This window comes from Eurypyga helias, unplaced genomic scaffold, assembly GCF_000690775.1.
Source record: "Eurypyga helias isolate BGI_N326 unplaced genomic scaffold, ASM69077v1 scaffold9783, whole genome shotgun sequence".
In the NCBI taxonomy this organism is placed as follows: Eukaryota; Metazoa; Chordata; class Aves; order Eurypygiformes; family Eurypygidae; genus Eurypyga; species Eurypyga helias.
Genome location: NW_010241844.1, coordinates 21,613 through 38,663, shown reverse-complemented (window position 1 = coordinate 38,663; position 17,051 = coordinate 21,613). Strand labels below are relative to the sequence as shown.

Here is a 17,051-nt window from a genome sequence, read left to right as displayed (position 1 = left end):
CCTGCTGAAAGACTCCTGGACATGGAAAGAGAGGTGAAGTTGATAAAAGCTAAGGCTCCATGGCCTGTGGGTCAGCAAGACAAGACGACAAGTACGCTGCCATTTTGGAGTATCACATCAAGTATCTTTGTCAATAAGACCCAGTAGCCAAGGTGAGAGCTTGCTGACTTCCATCAAGAACGTCCAATTCTATCATCATAAGCACTCAAAAGTTCAGTGGATATGAAAGGCAACTTCCTTCTTGCCTAGAGACTTTGGTACCAAGCCAGATTTTCACTTGGACACCTCTAACTAAATAATTGTGTGTGGTACCTTAAAATGACTGAAAACAGAAGAGTCTAAGAGAGCATACTTCGGAGAAGAAATAGCGACAAGTACTCTGCCCTGACCAGCATTTCAAGTTGAAGATGTAACGAGGCACATTAAGACATGTAAGTCTTTCAAAGATCAAGGCTAACTGCATGCTGGCCTGCATCAGGAACAGTGTGGCCAGCAGTACCAGGGCAGTGTCATCCCCTGTGCTGGGTGCGGGTGAGGCCGCACCTCAGGGTGTTCAGTTCTGGGCCCCTCATGACAGGACGGACACTGAGGGGCTGGAGCGTGTCCAGAGAAGGGAACGGAGCTGGGGAAGCTACCTGAAAGGAGGGTGAGGGTTGGTCTCTCCTCCCAAGTGACAGGACAAGATGAAACAGCCTCAGGTTGTGCCAGGGGAGGTTTAGATTGAGTATTAGGAAAAATGTCTTCCCTGAAAGGGCTGTCAGGCATTGGAACGAGCTGCCCAGGGAGATGGTGGAGTCACCATCCCTGGAGGGATTTAGGAAGATGTGGAGGATGTGGAAGAGGTGCTTAGGGACATGGTTTAGTGGTGGTATTAGCAGCACTGGGTTAACGATTTAACTTGATGATCTTAAAGGTCTTCTCTAAATTACAAGATTCCATGATTCTATGTCATTACAGAGCTTTCAGAATCAAGTGGATCTCTTCAGACAGAAAACTCCATGATTCAGAAATCTGAAGGCCATCACACGACTTTAATCCTGGTTCTCTCACTCTGAAGTTGCGTTACAACTTGAAGGAAAAAAAGAAAAGGAGCCATTTGTAAATGTTTCTGTAATCAAATGGATACCTTCTAGTCACCTGCCATAGTGCTTTACAGCAGCCACAACAGAAGACAGAAATTAGACCAAACCCAGACCGTCGCATAAAGGTACCATTGTCCAGTCATACAACCCATTGTTGTATGCACCTTTCCCTGGGTGCTTATTTACCTCAAGATCTGCAAGACTAGAAAGCAGCATGTTTTGTATATGAATAATTATTAAAACCACATGATAATCCTTAATAAGATACTGCAGTATGTGTATGGCCTTCCATTTTCAACAGGACTAACTTCTCTTGCAGGAATAAGTATAAGGAGGGATTTGTTGTTGTTTTTAAATACAGGTCTATTTTAGCAGGACTTCTTGCTAACAGAATTTGCTCATCTGAAGACTTCCATGATTAGTGAGTTAAAGACAACCATCAGCAGTTCAGACAGACAAAGCACTTGCTCATGGTACATGGTAGCTGAGAAGTAAGACATAGGAACTTCATACCCTCTTTGGGAACACCAGTGTCCTAACAAACATTCTGAAATGCCAACTGTTTGTACCAGTACAGGGCAGGAAGTCATGTAAACAAGCCTCTCCTGAACTTTCCTGGTTGTCTACCGTTTTGCATTAAGTTCCAAAAATACTTACAGAACACCATCTCAAGGAAGCCCAAAGTTACAACAGAAAAAGACTGTACAAGCCACACAACTTTCATTTAGGCCTCCTAACTTTCCCCTCTCCCAACAGCTCAACTTTATTTCACGAGGTCACATTTGAAGAATCCCATGGCCACCTTGATCCCATGACTCTCAAAAAGCACAAGGCAGCTGGGCTTGCTGAGGGGTGAGATGTGAACAAAACTGTATTTCACATCCATTAGTTTTTTAGCTTTGTGAGACTAAAGTTTAAGGGGATTTTTGCAAGAATATGTTGTATTAACCTTTATGTGTGGTAAAAGATACATTTCTGTAAGATTTTTCAGCCACTAGTAACATTATCTGCAAGGAGTTCAAGGGTACTCTTATCATACCATGGATGTAATTTCTTTCAATAACTGTCAAAAAAAAAGTTATCAACAAATAAGTTTCAAAACACTTTTTGTTCAACTGACGGAAAAGTTTAGAGTCTGTGAGATCTTTGAGTACTCTGAAATAAATTTTCAGACCTGAGAAGATGATGAGATTAAAAAACTGGAAAGTTAACATTTACTTTCCCAAACACTTAAGATAAAACCTGTGCGATGTAGACCGAAACTTTTAAGCCTTCCACATTTAATGTCCTGTTTCATCTCAATACAACATTTTCAAATATAATTCAGACAGGCCAGTTCATAAGATTTCCCCAAAAAGAACAAAGCAATTACTTGCTGTAACAACCACAGCCAAGAACTTATAAGGCCTATGCTTTTGAATCTTGCAGAGTCGCCAAGCTCAGGCTTCCTGCATTCGCAGCACCTGCAGAGCTGCTGTGCGCTTTCATCCTCATGCCTCTCAGCCAGCTTTCACTCCCCAGAATGCTTCCTACTCCTCCACCTCCTCCCATTCACAGGAACACCTGATTTTCAGTTTCAGGAAAGGCCAACGCAGAGCACACCGCACACCGTAATTACATGGGCAACTCCTTCAACTTTTCTTAGTGCTACAGCTAAACTCTCTTGCAAGTCACTTGTCCACGTAAGAACTCTACTGAGAGCACGAGGCAACAGGACTGTACTGTGAGTCTGTGGTGAACAGCAGGACTATGCTCAGAGACTCCCATTAGGAAGCACGTGAGACTCCTACGCATCTCAAAGCTGTCTATGCAGGTCCCATGAAGATACCTGCACTTACCTTAGAGAGATCCTGAGGTGGGAGACGGGTGGCATCTAAGCTAGAGCCCCCACACATTCCCGATGATGACCCACTCAAACAAAAATCAATATAGGTATTAGTACCCTTTAATACCTCTGTGAGCCAGGATATAATTAATCATCATTAGACCCACACAATTCTCTACAAACAGACCGCAAAAGCCCTCCTGACATCCAGGGTGGTGAACACTTTCACTGTTCTTGAACAGTAATGCTTAACCACAACACCAGCAGAAAAATTTCTAGCTCAGAAAATGTTAAATACCACTAAGAGGAACAGGAGATAGGTTCATAACAAACTGGAAATGGACAGGCTTGCTGATTAACGACCCACTGCCTTCTTCCAGGCCACTTCGCCAAGACTGGGAGAAGCATCCTCTTCCACACAAGGAGCTGTCCTGGAAGCAGTGAAAGATCTTAGAAACTAACACACACCTGATTTATGAAACCACCTCATCCATGCAGAAACCACAAGGACAGAGCCTTAAGAGAATTTGTATCTGAGCATGTCAAGACTCCGTGACAGACAAGGCAAAAGCTTTCTGCCCAGTGGAACACAAACGCCCAGTTCAGATGGTAACTCAGCCTTCGCAGGAAGCCAAGAGACTGAATTCCCAAGTCCTGTGAATCAGACAATATTCACATCCCTGAGATCATTTGCTGAGAATATCCACTGGTATTTCCAAGAACTGAAAGACCACGTATCATCTTGACTTACAGCTGAAGTACAGCCATTCTCCACAAACTAAACACAGTATCTCAACATAAGCCACAAAGCTGATCAGCAATTACACCTAACACAGAGGGTGTTAATGCCCATTAGCAGGAATCCCTGTGCTTGTAAGTCATCCATGAACATTCCACCGCCTAGCATCCACCACCCAATATCCAGAGGAAACAGGAAACACCCCAGAGGGTCACTCTGAAAGCCACTAAGCTGCACGCCAGCAGCTCACGTTAAGAGCTACCCACTGACAGCTGGATGCATTGGATGTCCAAGTGAGGGTGCCAACCTGTTCCCTCCACGTGCACCGTTAGGATCTCATCAGTAACACGAATGAAGACGAGACCCCTTTCCTCTTTAGATCTATTGCTGGCATTAAGACACTTATGTGTTAACATGCCTTACTGTAACTAACTTGGAGTAGGCAGAATTTTCTAACAAGGTCATGTACAAAAATTTAAACCTACTGACAAAATGCATGTTTGCATGTCCACCTTTCATGGAATCCTCAGCAGGGGTCTATTTTCTACAGGCTCTGAACTACAAAACACAGGTCCATTACTTTTCCCCTTCCCCATGGCAAAGAGAGCAGAACCAAGGCTGGCAACAACTGGCTGGACTGAGGCTGCCACTACATACCTGTGTATCAAAACTTCAGCCTAATGCTGCATGGCATTTTTTGAGTCTCAAAGCCAGGTTTAACCTCCATTAGTGCAAAACTCCTCATGGGAGCTGAACTACATTCTGGGAGCATTAAGGGTATTAACTGATGAAGTCCCTGCCAGTATGATACTCGTGCTGAGTGCCCTATGAATAACTACTTAGTTATACTTAGTTACTTCAAGTGTACACCAGCCACCTTGTGAAGGTTTTGACAGCATTTCCTTGCACACACATATCCGCTCCCCTACTTGTTCATATATAACGAGGTTAGAATTTCCTGAAAAAATCTGTAGTACTTATCAAGCACAGATCCTCCTCAAGGTCTGAGGTGAGGTGCACTAGCTGTGAAAGCACTTAAGTCTGGCAAAAGTTGACTTTCAGATTTCAGAAAAATTGTTCAACACAAGGGCATGAACTACATTTTGTTGACCTTCCAAATGAAGAGATTTACAAAACCATGAAAGCCACCAATTCAGAAAGACTAAGGTCAAGAGACATACTTCAGATGTTCAAATTAGAGTTGTAGGTACAAAAAGTGAAATTAAGCTATTCCATGCCTCTTGCCCTTGGAGAGGTCTAGGTCAGGGAACAACAAGCTTTATTAAAAATAACCTTTTGAGGCACTTCACAAAGTAACATGGACAGACAGACATATCTGAAAGACAAAACTGACATCTTCAGAGGAAGTTGCTGACAGTGAGTATTTGTAGGGCCCAAGTCACAGTATGGCACAACATACTTGAACGGTAAACTAAGTGACTGTGCAGAGAAAGGGAAGGGACCACAAAGAAAAAAGACTATCTTAAGGTTAATGCATATGAATGTGGAATGTGGTTCTACTCCTTTTTTTATTACAGCAATCAAGAAGTAACTAACTGTCAAAAGTTTTAACAGATACTACTCCACATTCAACTTCCAAGTGATAAATTTGATAGAAGATCTCAATTTGAACTGTCACAGACCTAAGCAACTCTTTCCTGCAAGACAGCCTTTGAGAAGCCATCGCAGCCTAAGCTCAACAAGCTTGTTTTAAGGTTGTGCATCCCCATACATTTGGGTAGGTCTTGATTCTCTCCTGCATCTCTCTTCTAGTGGAAGGTGTCCCTGCCCATGGCAGGGGGGTTGGAACTAGATGATCTTTAAGGTCCCTTCCAACCCTAACCATTCTATGATTCTATGATTCTTCAACAGGTGGCAGCAGGTGGCTCTGTAATGCATCTGCAGAGCTGCAATGCAACTTAAGGGCTGAGGGAAGAAATGCCTGCATCTCATATGCCAGGGGGACACAAAATCCACTGCCTTATTCTCTGCAAGGACAATTTTTTCAGTGAAGACGAAATAGCAGCAATACTCACGTAGATAACTGTTACAGCATGGGGCTGAGGAAGAGCTGTTTCATAATGAATACTTCCTGATAAATTACAGAGAAGGGGTATTCCCTGAATGTATCCAGTAGCCATTGAAGTCTGCGTTATTCTGTTCGGAGTAGGAAGGCTCATGTGAAATACAAGCCTAGGCAATGGTAATTCCTTCCCCTCTGTTCAATGAAGAGCCACTACATAATTTAGAGATCTCCGTCAAATTTGCCACCACAAAAGTAAGATACTTCTTAGGGAAATGGAAGAGACAGGACTAATCAGTTCCACATTAACCTTTACAGGCCACTCAAGCTTTGAAGCCAATGCCAAGTGGCACAATTTACATTTCAGGTGTTGACAGAGCCTCCAATTTAGTGCAAGGTAATTATACTTAAATTGTTCCTTTCTGCATCCCACGACATGGTCACTGAAGACCACTTACATCCACCTTTTATGTGTAAAAATTCCAATATTAAGTACTACAAGGAAAAGGTTTTGCTACTGGGAAATTATGCAATATTCAGAACAGAATTTAGGAACAGTAAATATTTTCACTTCAAATCTAGCCAACAGTCCATTCTCACTATTTATTTATAATTTAATGTGTAGCAGAAGCAGTGAGGAGTCCCAGAACTCCAAAATAAAGCTTGTGAGATAAGGACTTCAGTGTCATAAAGCTTCTAAAGCAAAAGTATTTCCAAGCTTTTGGAATAGCAAGACCCGTGAGTTCTGAAGTCTTATCTGTTAGAAATTGCCACCTTTTCTTGAGCACTAAAACCTATCTAATATAGTGAAGCATAAGGTCATTTGTACCAACAAGTAAAATGATTTAAATATAGTCACTCTGAACAGGAAAATTTTTTCTCCCAAAAGGATTGTAAAGATGAAAAGTAAACCCACCATGTACCATACTTAGGTATTCCAAAGCCTTCACTCTCACTAAGCAATACAGGGTGAGAAGTCATCCTAAAAGCATTTTGAAAAAAAGAACAGAACATAAACTGGAAGAGTGTGAGCTCATAAGCCCCATTAACTCTACTTTAAAAGGGGTGGTACCTCCCCAACAAAAATCAGAAGAACTAAAACCACATTGAGGTAAAGCCCAAATGGCACTTAATATCAGGCATATAAGTGATATATAAAGACATTATGTTCCTCCTCAGGAAAAACCCTACTGTAGCTCCACAACAGCAGGCTTTGACAGTGAAGGTGAATTGAAAACTTTATGGTCCCACCTTGTACCTTGATACAAAGTTCAACCGTTGTCAGCACAACCCAGGGGCTACTTGCAGGGATGTGCCATGAGGGACATCACCAAAACAACCCAGGTTAAAAGCATCTGTTCACAAATGGGGAATGACAGGGGTAAGGGCTTAAAATAAGGAAACAGGGTTACAACTCAACACCATACAGAATTACCTGCCAGTGCAGCTAAGGTGATGGCATCAAACCAACAGTGTGCACTTGGGGGAAAGGATAAACGAAAGGGTCAAGATCTGGAGTCACTGGGCAGTTCATTCAGGACAATCACCGGAAAACAAACTGAAATAATGCTGCAGTTCCGAAAAGCAGACTAGGAGTCTGGTTACGGACTGTTTATGTTTATGCACGTGACATGCGAGAAGCCTGTTCTGATCACACTGCAGCTGCTGGCAGCCAGTCACGAAGCGCTGGCCTCGGTTGCGCTTCTCAAGGCAGTAATTCGGTCCCGTTGAAGCTGCATGCAAAGTATAATGTGTGCAAGTTGGCACATCCTAATGCATTTAAGGAAAAAATCTTCCTCTGCTTAACCAAATCTTACGCCCTTGCATTACAGTTACAGAAGTATTTGGGTACTATAAGTTTACATGTAGTGGCAGTATATTACACTTAGGTTACACTCATCTTGTTAGGAGCAGGCAGTAGCATCTCAAATGAAAGACTTTGACAGACACATTAGGAAAAGCAAAGGCTAGAAATATTCTGCTATAGCGAGCTGTAGCTGAGTGAATGATTTGCACAACTGAAATTCTTAATTAAACAGAATATTAATGAAAGATCAAATGCAAAGACAAACACACCAGGGAATTCAGCAAAGAGAAAGCTGAACTTAATAAAACAGGCTCAATAAGAAGACGAGATGACAACTTTCATGGACCTGCAGTATAAAAAGCAGTCAATCCAAAAGAACAAAGTATGGATAGGTTAATAACACTGCAGTTGACAACTAGACCTAGACTGCCACTCTGATGTTAAGACACTAGGAAGAAAGCGCTTCAGAGAATGAGACAGCGAAGCAGAAGTTAAAATGATTCTGAAGACTGCAAAGCAGTTAAAACATTTAAGTTATTTTTCCTAACTATTAAGTTTTTATCCTTTTCCACTACCCGTCAGGTGTGGGAGGATCTGATCAAGTGCAGCTGTAACAACTGCATCTGTTAAATACCCGGACTTTTTTTTCCCCCATAGACCTCGCAGTGACACCTGTAAATACTGCAGAAACTGGTACCAGGTTTCTAGCTGAGTATACTCTTGAAGTCAGACCATGGAATGTAAAAGACCAAGTAAGAAATAGGAGAGAACTGGAGTTATCCAGACTGCTTCCTTAACACAGAAAAGGACAAAAAAAAGTCTTCCAGCAATACTACTTAGATATTTGTTAAACCGGGGGAGGGGAACCAAGACAGAAACTCAGGGAATTCATTTTTGAAAAAAGAAGGGAGGTTTATTACTCAAGTGAGTAATAAACAAACTAATAAGAGAAGCTGCCTAGTTAGTTCACTTCAGAACATGATCTGTATTTCTAGATGAGGGAACTACAAGTTTGATCTTCCTGAAAACATAATATTTACACATATTATGCTTCCTCTCCACAAAGAAATATGCAAAGATGGAGCCCTAAAAAGACTCCTTCGGCCCAAAAGAAAACCGATTTCTGCTCTTTGCTGTTTGTCCTGCCTGCTGCTGTTTCAAAAGAGAAAGATATCAGCAAGATACTTACACAATGAACCAGCTGTGGTCCGTCCTCGTTTTGACCTTTCTTGATTAGCTTTTTCAGAAGCCAAAGCAGCTCTGGTTTGAATATTTCTTTTTACAGGGTTCTGCTGTGATTCTGCAGCCTTCTCCACTCCATGAAAGTATTTCATATGATAATGCAGTAACTTGGCTTTGCGGAAGTATTTTGAACAGTCCAAGAACTTGCATCTAAACTTGTGATCTTGATCAACAGTTGCAGTTTTTTTTGATGCAAGAAAATCTGCTCTCCTACAAGGTTTTGTTACTGTAAGAACAAAACAGATAAATTCCCCCATGCATTTGCTATATTTATTCAATGGTTTCCTGAACTTAAAACAACAGAGTTAAGAAATGGGCATGCATTCAAACACATCAGCTATGAAATGCAAAAGAAGTTTTAATGCTGTTATCTGCCTTGAGCTTTCAAGGGAAAGCTCTGCCCTACCACGCTCTTATAAACGGGGTGTAATGACGCCAGTGTTTTATGAACGGGTTACTGTCAGAAAGACATTTTGTTTTCCTTGCCTAACAGCTTATAGCCCTGTATATAGTCCTATTGTTGATACAAGACTGAATTTTAGATTGTGTCTCTGAGTCAGAACATTGGTGATTATGTTCTAACAAGTATTTCTTTGTTTTTAACTCTTCACACCTCTGGTGAAAGCACCTTCCAAGGAAAACAGTCCTGCTTCTTTGCTTATAACTGTTTTGCTACCTGCTTTTTGGATGCCATTCCTATCCCCAAAGTCTAACTGCTTCCACTGTTCTTGGAAGATGTCAGAACTACACATTCCAAGTAAAATTGAAATTTGTTTCAATTTTCCCATCAGCAATGAAAGAATGAAGCTAAGCAAAAGGGAAATTGTTTGCATCTGTTACCAGTTGTTCCCTGTGAGCTTATAGTTAAGTAGTTTATCAAAAAAACCCCAAGGAAAGCCTTCAGACTCAAAACATCTTAAGGCATCTGTGTTAGCAAAGAATGCTGTGCAACCCAGGGCTACACGTACGCTTGACCTGGTAATTCCCTATTTCTTCTTCCAACATTTCAGAAACGTTTAATTTATGTTTTTGATAAAAAATTGACAAAAGAAACATTTTGATCTAAGAGTAAATCAGATTAATGCCACCAGCATCTGTACCAAATAAAATGGAGAAGAGGTAGAAGTTTGAAAACACACAGATAAAAAGAGATCTGGGCAATTATCCATCAAAAAAATCCCATACCAACTAGAGGACAAGGGAAAGGAGGTGTCATTTTTACGAAACAGCTTCCAAATATGACTTTTCCATTTATTTTGCCAGTACTAAATTATTATTACCATATTTACAAGTATTTTTGAACTTGGAGGATTATGAAATAAGAGTTTAAAGCTCAGATTCAGACCTAGCAACAGGGATGTTAAACTGAAGGTATGCAGCACATAAATGAAAATGAAGACATTCTTTTAGACGTAGTTGAACACAAGGAACACAAAGGGACCCAGAAACATCACAAACAAGAATAAATGCAGAAAGAATAAGACTTTCCTCAAGTGCACATATGCACATACTGAATGGGAGTGTTAACAGCAGTGTCAACAAAATCTTGATGGAAGAACACAGGACAGCTTGTTCAGAAATTTTTAGCATGTAGCAACAAAAAGGGTGTTAATGGGCTGCATACTTAACGGTTACGTGGTAGTGAAGAAAAGCATCCTAGTTAATTTAAGTATGCTTCAGATACAGCCAAGTACTGTCATGACAAAGGAACAAAACTTGAAATCACCCCTAGAGAAACAAGTAATGGTACCATGGCAGCTGGTGTACAGGGAAGGATTAAGAAGTCATATACACATCAGGCTGCTTAAAAGAAAGAATATTCAATTTTGACACGAAAATAGTAAGAATGAAGGCATTGCTTTTGGGTGTTTCACAAGGAGAAAGGGAAAGACATTTGGGATAGCCATATTAAGAACATGCTGACAGGGATCCTGCTCCAAGCAATTATGGGGGTAAGACTGCAACAGAGCCAGAGAAATGGATCACACTTGCAAAACGACAACGTTTGCCAGACCAAAATCGAAATATACTGTACACCAAAGGCTGCATTCATAAAGAATGAAAAATATTTCAGGAATGGTCAGTGAAATGGCCTGTGGGTTTAGAGAAAGCAAGAGCAGAAAGATTCTCTTGACTGTAAAGCTAAAAACAGCATTCAGGACCTTAAAAGAGAACTTGATTCTGTTTAATAACTAACATGAAGATGGGAAAACTTAACTGCAGCGAAGGGGGTAATGGCATCCAAAGAGTTAGCCAAAAAATATTACAAAAGATGACAAGGGAAACTATTATACCATCACACAACTCTCACGATGAGGCCCTGTGTCCAAGCTCAGAGCACTTTCCCTCCACTGAGATGGACAAATTCTGGAGAAGATACAGGGAATGGCTCCTAACTGAGCAGCTACAAGTTAGGAGAGGTGCACATGATCACGTTAGCTGAAAACAGAGGCAGAAGCAGAGCTAACAAAGACAATAGGTAAGGGGAAGAAAAGAACAAAAAACTTCTGCAACAAGCAAAAGGAAACTATTCGGGCTAGTAAAAACAGACAATCCCACACAGTTTGAAACAAAACTTAAATTATCACCACAACCACCACATTTGGGGACATTTTCCTTTTATACAAGTAAGACAATATAACTTCCTGTTGCCAGTGCACAGCAGGGAGCTGATGCCCAAATCTGCCCAAATCTGCCCAGGAGAGCCTCTGAACAGCCTGTGGGGTGTTCGAGCAGAGAGGAAAGTTAATGATGGACCTACCGCCCGCTATTTCTTTCATGTTTATAACCAAAAATAAAACTCCTCACCTGGCATTTAATTAGTCATTACAATATTAAGCACAGAGACTCAAGGTCTAACAACAGTATCTCCTTTAACTTTCACTACAGAAAATGTGAAACATCCCTTCAGTGTTCAAGTCAGCAACCTCTCCCTCTTCCCACTGTGCTGTATGACCCAAGGTTCAAGCTAAGACACCGCTCAAGCAGGATCTTTACAGTAAAACGTCACTGTGTGAAGTTTCTGATTCCACAAGAGATTTCTTTTTTCTCCATCACCAGTTCTTTGTTTGAACTGACTCCTGCTGGGACAGGAATGTTTGGCAGCAGCACAGTATCTTGACTGAAGGCCTACCATCCCGTGGCATCTCCTGCAACACTTGGGTAAGCTATCCCAGAAAGTCAACAGTGCACATAACACATGGCATTTCCCCCTGTTAAAGCTGGCCTTGCTGCAGTTTCTAGCCATTGGAAATTACCTGCTCTAGCCACACACAATTACCTGTTAAACTGATGAGACTTCTAGTCTCTATTTCCTGGTCCCCACAGAAGTATTAAGCGAAGATCAAATCATTCTTTCACCTGCTGTTAACTGGAATTATTTTGTATGTTACCATTACCTTTCTGGAACTGCAGACCTAAATCTTACGTATCACAGGGGTAACTGCACAAGTGATTCTGGACAGTGATAAAACCTCATCTCTTCAGACACATGTGAAGTTGACTTGTGGGGTCTAATGTTTCCCCTTTAGAACAGTCACTGTCAAAATTCTAATAAAACACCTTGTAGCTGGTGCTTGCTTAGGAATACATCTACTCTCATAATAGTCCACATTTTAAACAAACACAGACTTCTACTTAGCCCAGCTGACACTTTTTACACAGTGCTTCGGGTCACTTCTCACCACTGGGCTAGCTTCCTCATTATTTACCTATTTCTTTGGTCTTACTTCTAAAATCTTCTGTTGTTTGGCTTTACCTGCACTTTGAGATGTAACAAACACGGAGTCCAGATCATGGTGTGTAGCTGTAGGAAACTAATTGAGAGAGGCAGGATGGACTTCTTTACATAGAATACTCTTCGGCTGAATTTGACAGCTTTTACAGTCCCTTGAAGGAACCAAAGCCTATCTGGGTAAGCTGCAGGATACACAGCTGCTCCCTCTAACTGGACGCAAAGATATATGCTTCTCCTTAACCGAACCCCAAAGCTAAGAGCGACAAAATTAGAAAAACACATGGTAAGTATAAGGCAGATAGGATCCCTGATACGTGTCTATGCAAACAGAAAAGTAATGTGAGGAGTTCTGGGAGATACAACTACAAACACAGCAGCAGGTCTGTGCAAAGCAACGGCAGCTCACCTTTAAAGTCAAATCAGTTTTTAAGAGTAGAGCCACAAGAACAGCTGCAGAGTGCTTTTAAGCCTACTGTCAGGTATATGAATCAGAGGTTTAACTGCCTGCAAAAATTTGCCAACACACTGTCACCCGCTTTTTTGAATGACAACTTTATTTGCCTAAATCCTAATCACTAGTCATGGTCCCTAAACATTAGGGCTAAAAAAACAGCAGAAGAGAATTTTTATCCTCTAGTACATGTAATTAATCAGAATTTTGCTGATCTTTTTAAGAAGAAACAGGTTTTAACAAACAATGCTATATTGCCCTTTCAGAACATACTACAGGCACATACATTTTAAAACTTAACAAGCATACAAACACTCCAAATTGTATCTGCTGTTACAAATGTCTAACTCCTGAATCTATCAACCAGTGACTGGGAAAACACTCTTTAAAAAGAGTGCTTTTGTCCTAAAAATTCCTGATATTCAAACGCTATAAAAACCATACTGTCCTTATACATCACACGTCACTCACCCATGCCAAAACAACACACTGAAGAAAATGAAGGTTATTAATTTTATTATGTTTTGCAGTATTTTCCTACAGGAAGAGGATGACTTCCCATCAAGTGAATACAATCAAAGCCTACAGACAAAACAAGTCAGTACTGCGTTACAACGTTGCACTTACTCAAGTTGTCTTTGACCATAACTTCCATGCTTTGTTTTAGGAGAATTGTGAATGGAATACCTCTTTTTTCCACCTGCACCACCTACTCTGACAATATGCTTCTTCCCTTTCCAAATCACCAATTGTGAATACATATGCCAGTCTGAGGACATGACTGCTTGACGTACAGTTATTAGTATTTGGAAAGATGGTGGTTCCCTTGATAATTAACCACAAAAAAGTTAACTGGGCTTTGAGCCTCCAGCACCTGTTATATTTAGGGCAGCATGCTCAGACCCTCACATAACCCCTCCCCAAGAGTGGGGGGGGCACTGCTGCCGATGTTGGTATGTTTTCAGAGCCCACACCAAAAGGCCTCTGTCATGCTGCTGTGCACACACACTACTACCAGGTGAAAGGCCAAGCACTACTGTTCCCCCACCAGGCAGCTCATCGGCACTGCGTGTACAGACACGACCCCAGGAGTGACAGAAGCACATACAGGGAAAATATGGATTTGCTTTTAACTACAGAAGTTGTACCTCTAATAGGATCTATAGATTTTAAAACTCTTATATCAACAAATCATTCATTAACAACATCTTCTCATGTTGGTTAAGTATGAAAACGTTGATTTTTGAACTTGGATTTCAGGTGACAGTATTTACACCGAAAGGCCTTGTATTATTCCCAATCCTTAAGAGTTTTCTCCAGTAAAAAAACCTGCGTGCCAGATCTGGATGTCCACCCAGGTGCATTCAGTGGTACATCTGGCATTTCTCACGTTAAATGAAACGGCTTTAATTGAATGAAACAAAATCCACGCTCACAAGTGTGGATTTTCACACACCACTTCAGTGCTGCTGAACTTCAGGTCAAAATACGACGAGTGCACATTCCCGAATTAACTTTAATCCATCTCGCTCAATCACTGACAGAAGTGCCAGCATCACGAGTGCACAAGCTATACCAGAGGCTTTGGGCAGGTAAGCGAGCCACGACATGTTCCCACAGCCCCACTGCTTGTATCCGATTCAGGATAGGCTGTGTCGCACGCATCACATCAGCGTGACTGACACCGCATCTAGGTATTACACACTCAGCTGGAATCCGCCACAGTTTAAGCCCAAACTACAAATGCTCAGCAATACACACATGAAAGTCAGAGGGAAGTGGTAATAATGGCAAAATATCCAAAGGGATCACAGTTTTTGGAACTCTCAGTGGTTCCGTTGCACAGCAGCAACTGGATACTGGTGTCCTGCCCCATTCACCTGCTGCCAAAATTATGCTCCCCCAATTGTACCTTTTAAGTTACAAACATACAAGTGAATTCCTCTCTACTTCTTCCCTTACAAAACACAGCACTGCACCCCTACACGGATGCAAGTTCAAGGGGATAAAACAAGCAATTGTAAACTGCATCTTTAATTGCAAGCAGAATAAAAATCTGCTGGTGTTTTAGTTCAACTTTAAATCCTTAAATCTGTCAGTCATTTCCCTAAGGTGTTTTTCATGAAGGCAAAGACATTTCCCCATCAGCATCAAATACACAGAAATAATATTTGTACCCAACCAAGCCTGTTTTGTCTATCTGTTCCTTCATAGTCACCAGAAGGGATTTGTTTGATGCAACCCTTAACACATACTGCTGAGTACGTACTAGCTCTCAGTACATTACAGCCTTGAACTCAGATCCCCAAACTTTGCCTTTCCTTTTGCTAACATAAGCAGCCTCCTCTGAAGATGGCCATACAGCTGCCACCACACCCCACTTCACATACACCAGGAAAAATTTTTTAGAACGCCTCTGATTTCATAGTTACTTGAAACTAAGACACTGTGAAACACCCTGAAAAGCTTTGCATCCAAAATGAGTACTTCAGTTAGAAAACAGATGCCCTTGCAGGAGGCATTTTTTAATATTTGCCCACTAACCCCAAAGCTTTGTGATTACACATGTCACAGTACCAAACGAAATCTATTTTTTAGGATATTCCATGACTACCTCAGAGTTTGAGCTTGTTGGGATTTTGTTTGTTTTTAAAACACACAAAGGTAATTGCAGCAGATGCCTTCTTAATACTGGATTAACTGTTTGGAAAAACATCTGTAACCATTAACACAGTTTTTTCTTGCAAAAAGCCAAGATTTAATGTTCTCCAAGTTCTCAGACCGTATCAAACAAGGTTGTGGTTTGTCAATCTGGAGTTCAATGAGTACCTCCAGAAGAGTACACAAGTGTCATCAAAAAAAAAATCAATTCTAAATACCCTTCAAACTAAAAATTTGCAGGAATTTACAAAATAAAAGGCTAATTGTTTGACAGCTAAAACACATGCCTTAAGAAATGCAGTAGTTTATGATGCAAGATCACTGAAGTTAAAAAGGATTTTATCATCCTGTTTTCCTACATAAGGCACATCCTGAAGGCGACTGTGTCCACTGCAGTGAAAAAGCTCTGCTGTACCTTCTTCATTAAACCGATTGTCAAAGGCTGAAAAGTGATTTTTTTTCAGACAGACCAAAAATTCTTTCAGATTTCAAAACTGCTACGACCTGCTACACCTCCCAAAAGAGCAGTCTTGAAGGTGGAAGCCCTGCACACTTCCCCTCAGTGATCCAACCACTGACAAAAAAAAATGAATGCTCCTTTGCTGCTACAGCAGACAGCCCCTCCTGCCATTCACGAAAGCTACTCCAGGGTGAAAATTTGCAAACACGTCACTGCTGTTCATCTTAAAATTACATTCAAGGATGCCTGTTCAGTTTCAAGGGCACCTTGGAGGAGAGGAACATCAAATCCCAAAGGAGAGGGCTACAAAGCACAGCAGTAACCGCTAACGTTGCGGCACTGCTTCTAATAGCCAGGGTGCCAGTTTAGCTAGCGTGGACAGCAGACCATTACAGCAGTACCTGACAAGCACTTGTGAGGAGCTTCTCCAGGTCTCAGCACAAACTCAAGGAAACCAGTGACATCACACTGCCAGTACTCAGGGGAAGTACTCAACTTAGTGTACATTAAATTGGTACTATCCGCTACAAGAAGAGGAGCAAATTCGTAGCCACTGGAAGGAGCAACACTTTTTACATCTTTCCTTTGCTTTGGAGATTTACAGGCAAGCTGTCAGTAGCTCATGTACTCGGAGCTAATACTAGGGAGTAATGGCATTTCCTTGGTACAAGGGAGATTAGTGTTCTGTTCAGGTACAACCACTAAACATGGTTTTGCCTTCATGAGCCAAAACAAGCTACAACCCATCAGTTAAACAAGTTAAACACAAAAGTATTTTACATATTGAAAAGGACATGGCAGCCCAACTAGCAAAAAGAATCCGCAGCCTCGCCATGTCTTCTGAACTCACTGCTGGAACGCAGGGAAGGAAAGGCACGGCCCCAACACACATCAACTGCAGGCACTAGATAGACCGTAATTAGACTACAGGTGGATATATCATCAACCTGGTTAGGAAGGAGAACAAGATCAAAAGAGCTCTAATTTTTAAATAGTAAAAGACCATTTACATATCAAACCTGAGC

At 41.3% G+C, this 17,051-nt stretch overlaps 1 protein-coding gene across 1 annotated transcript in view; it reads right to left on the bottom strand.

The window, feature by feature from the left end:
- Nucleotides 1-17,051, bottom strand: part of PHF20 (PHD finger protein 20) — a gene marked incomplete at its 3' end in the record, with an annotated part of 44,610 nt that overhangs the window by 13,997 nt on the left and 13,562 nt on the right. Inside the window, exon 9 of the mRNA XM_010148882.1 lies at nt 8,666-8,944. Coding sequence (XP_010147184.1) covers nt 8,666-8,944 — 279 coding nt within the window. The remainder of the gene's footprint in view (nt 1-8,665; nt 8,945-17,051) is intronic.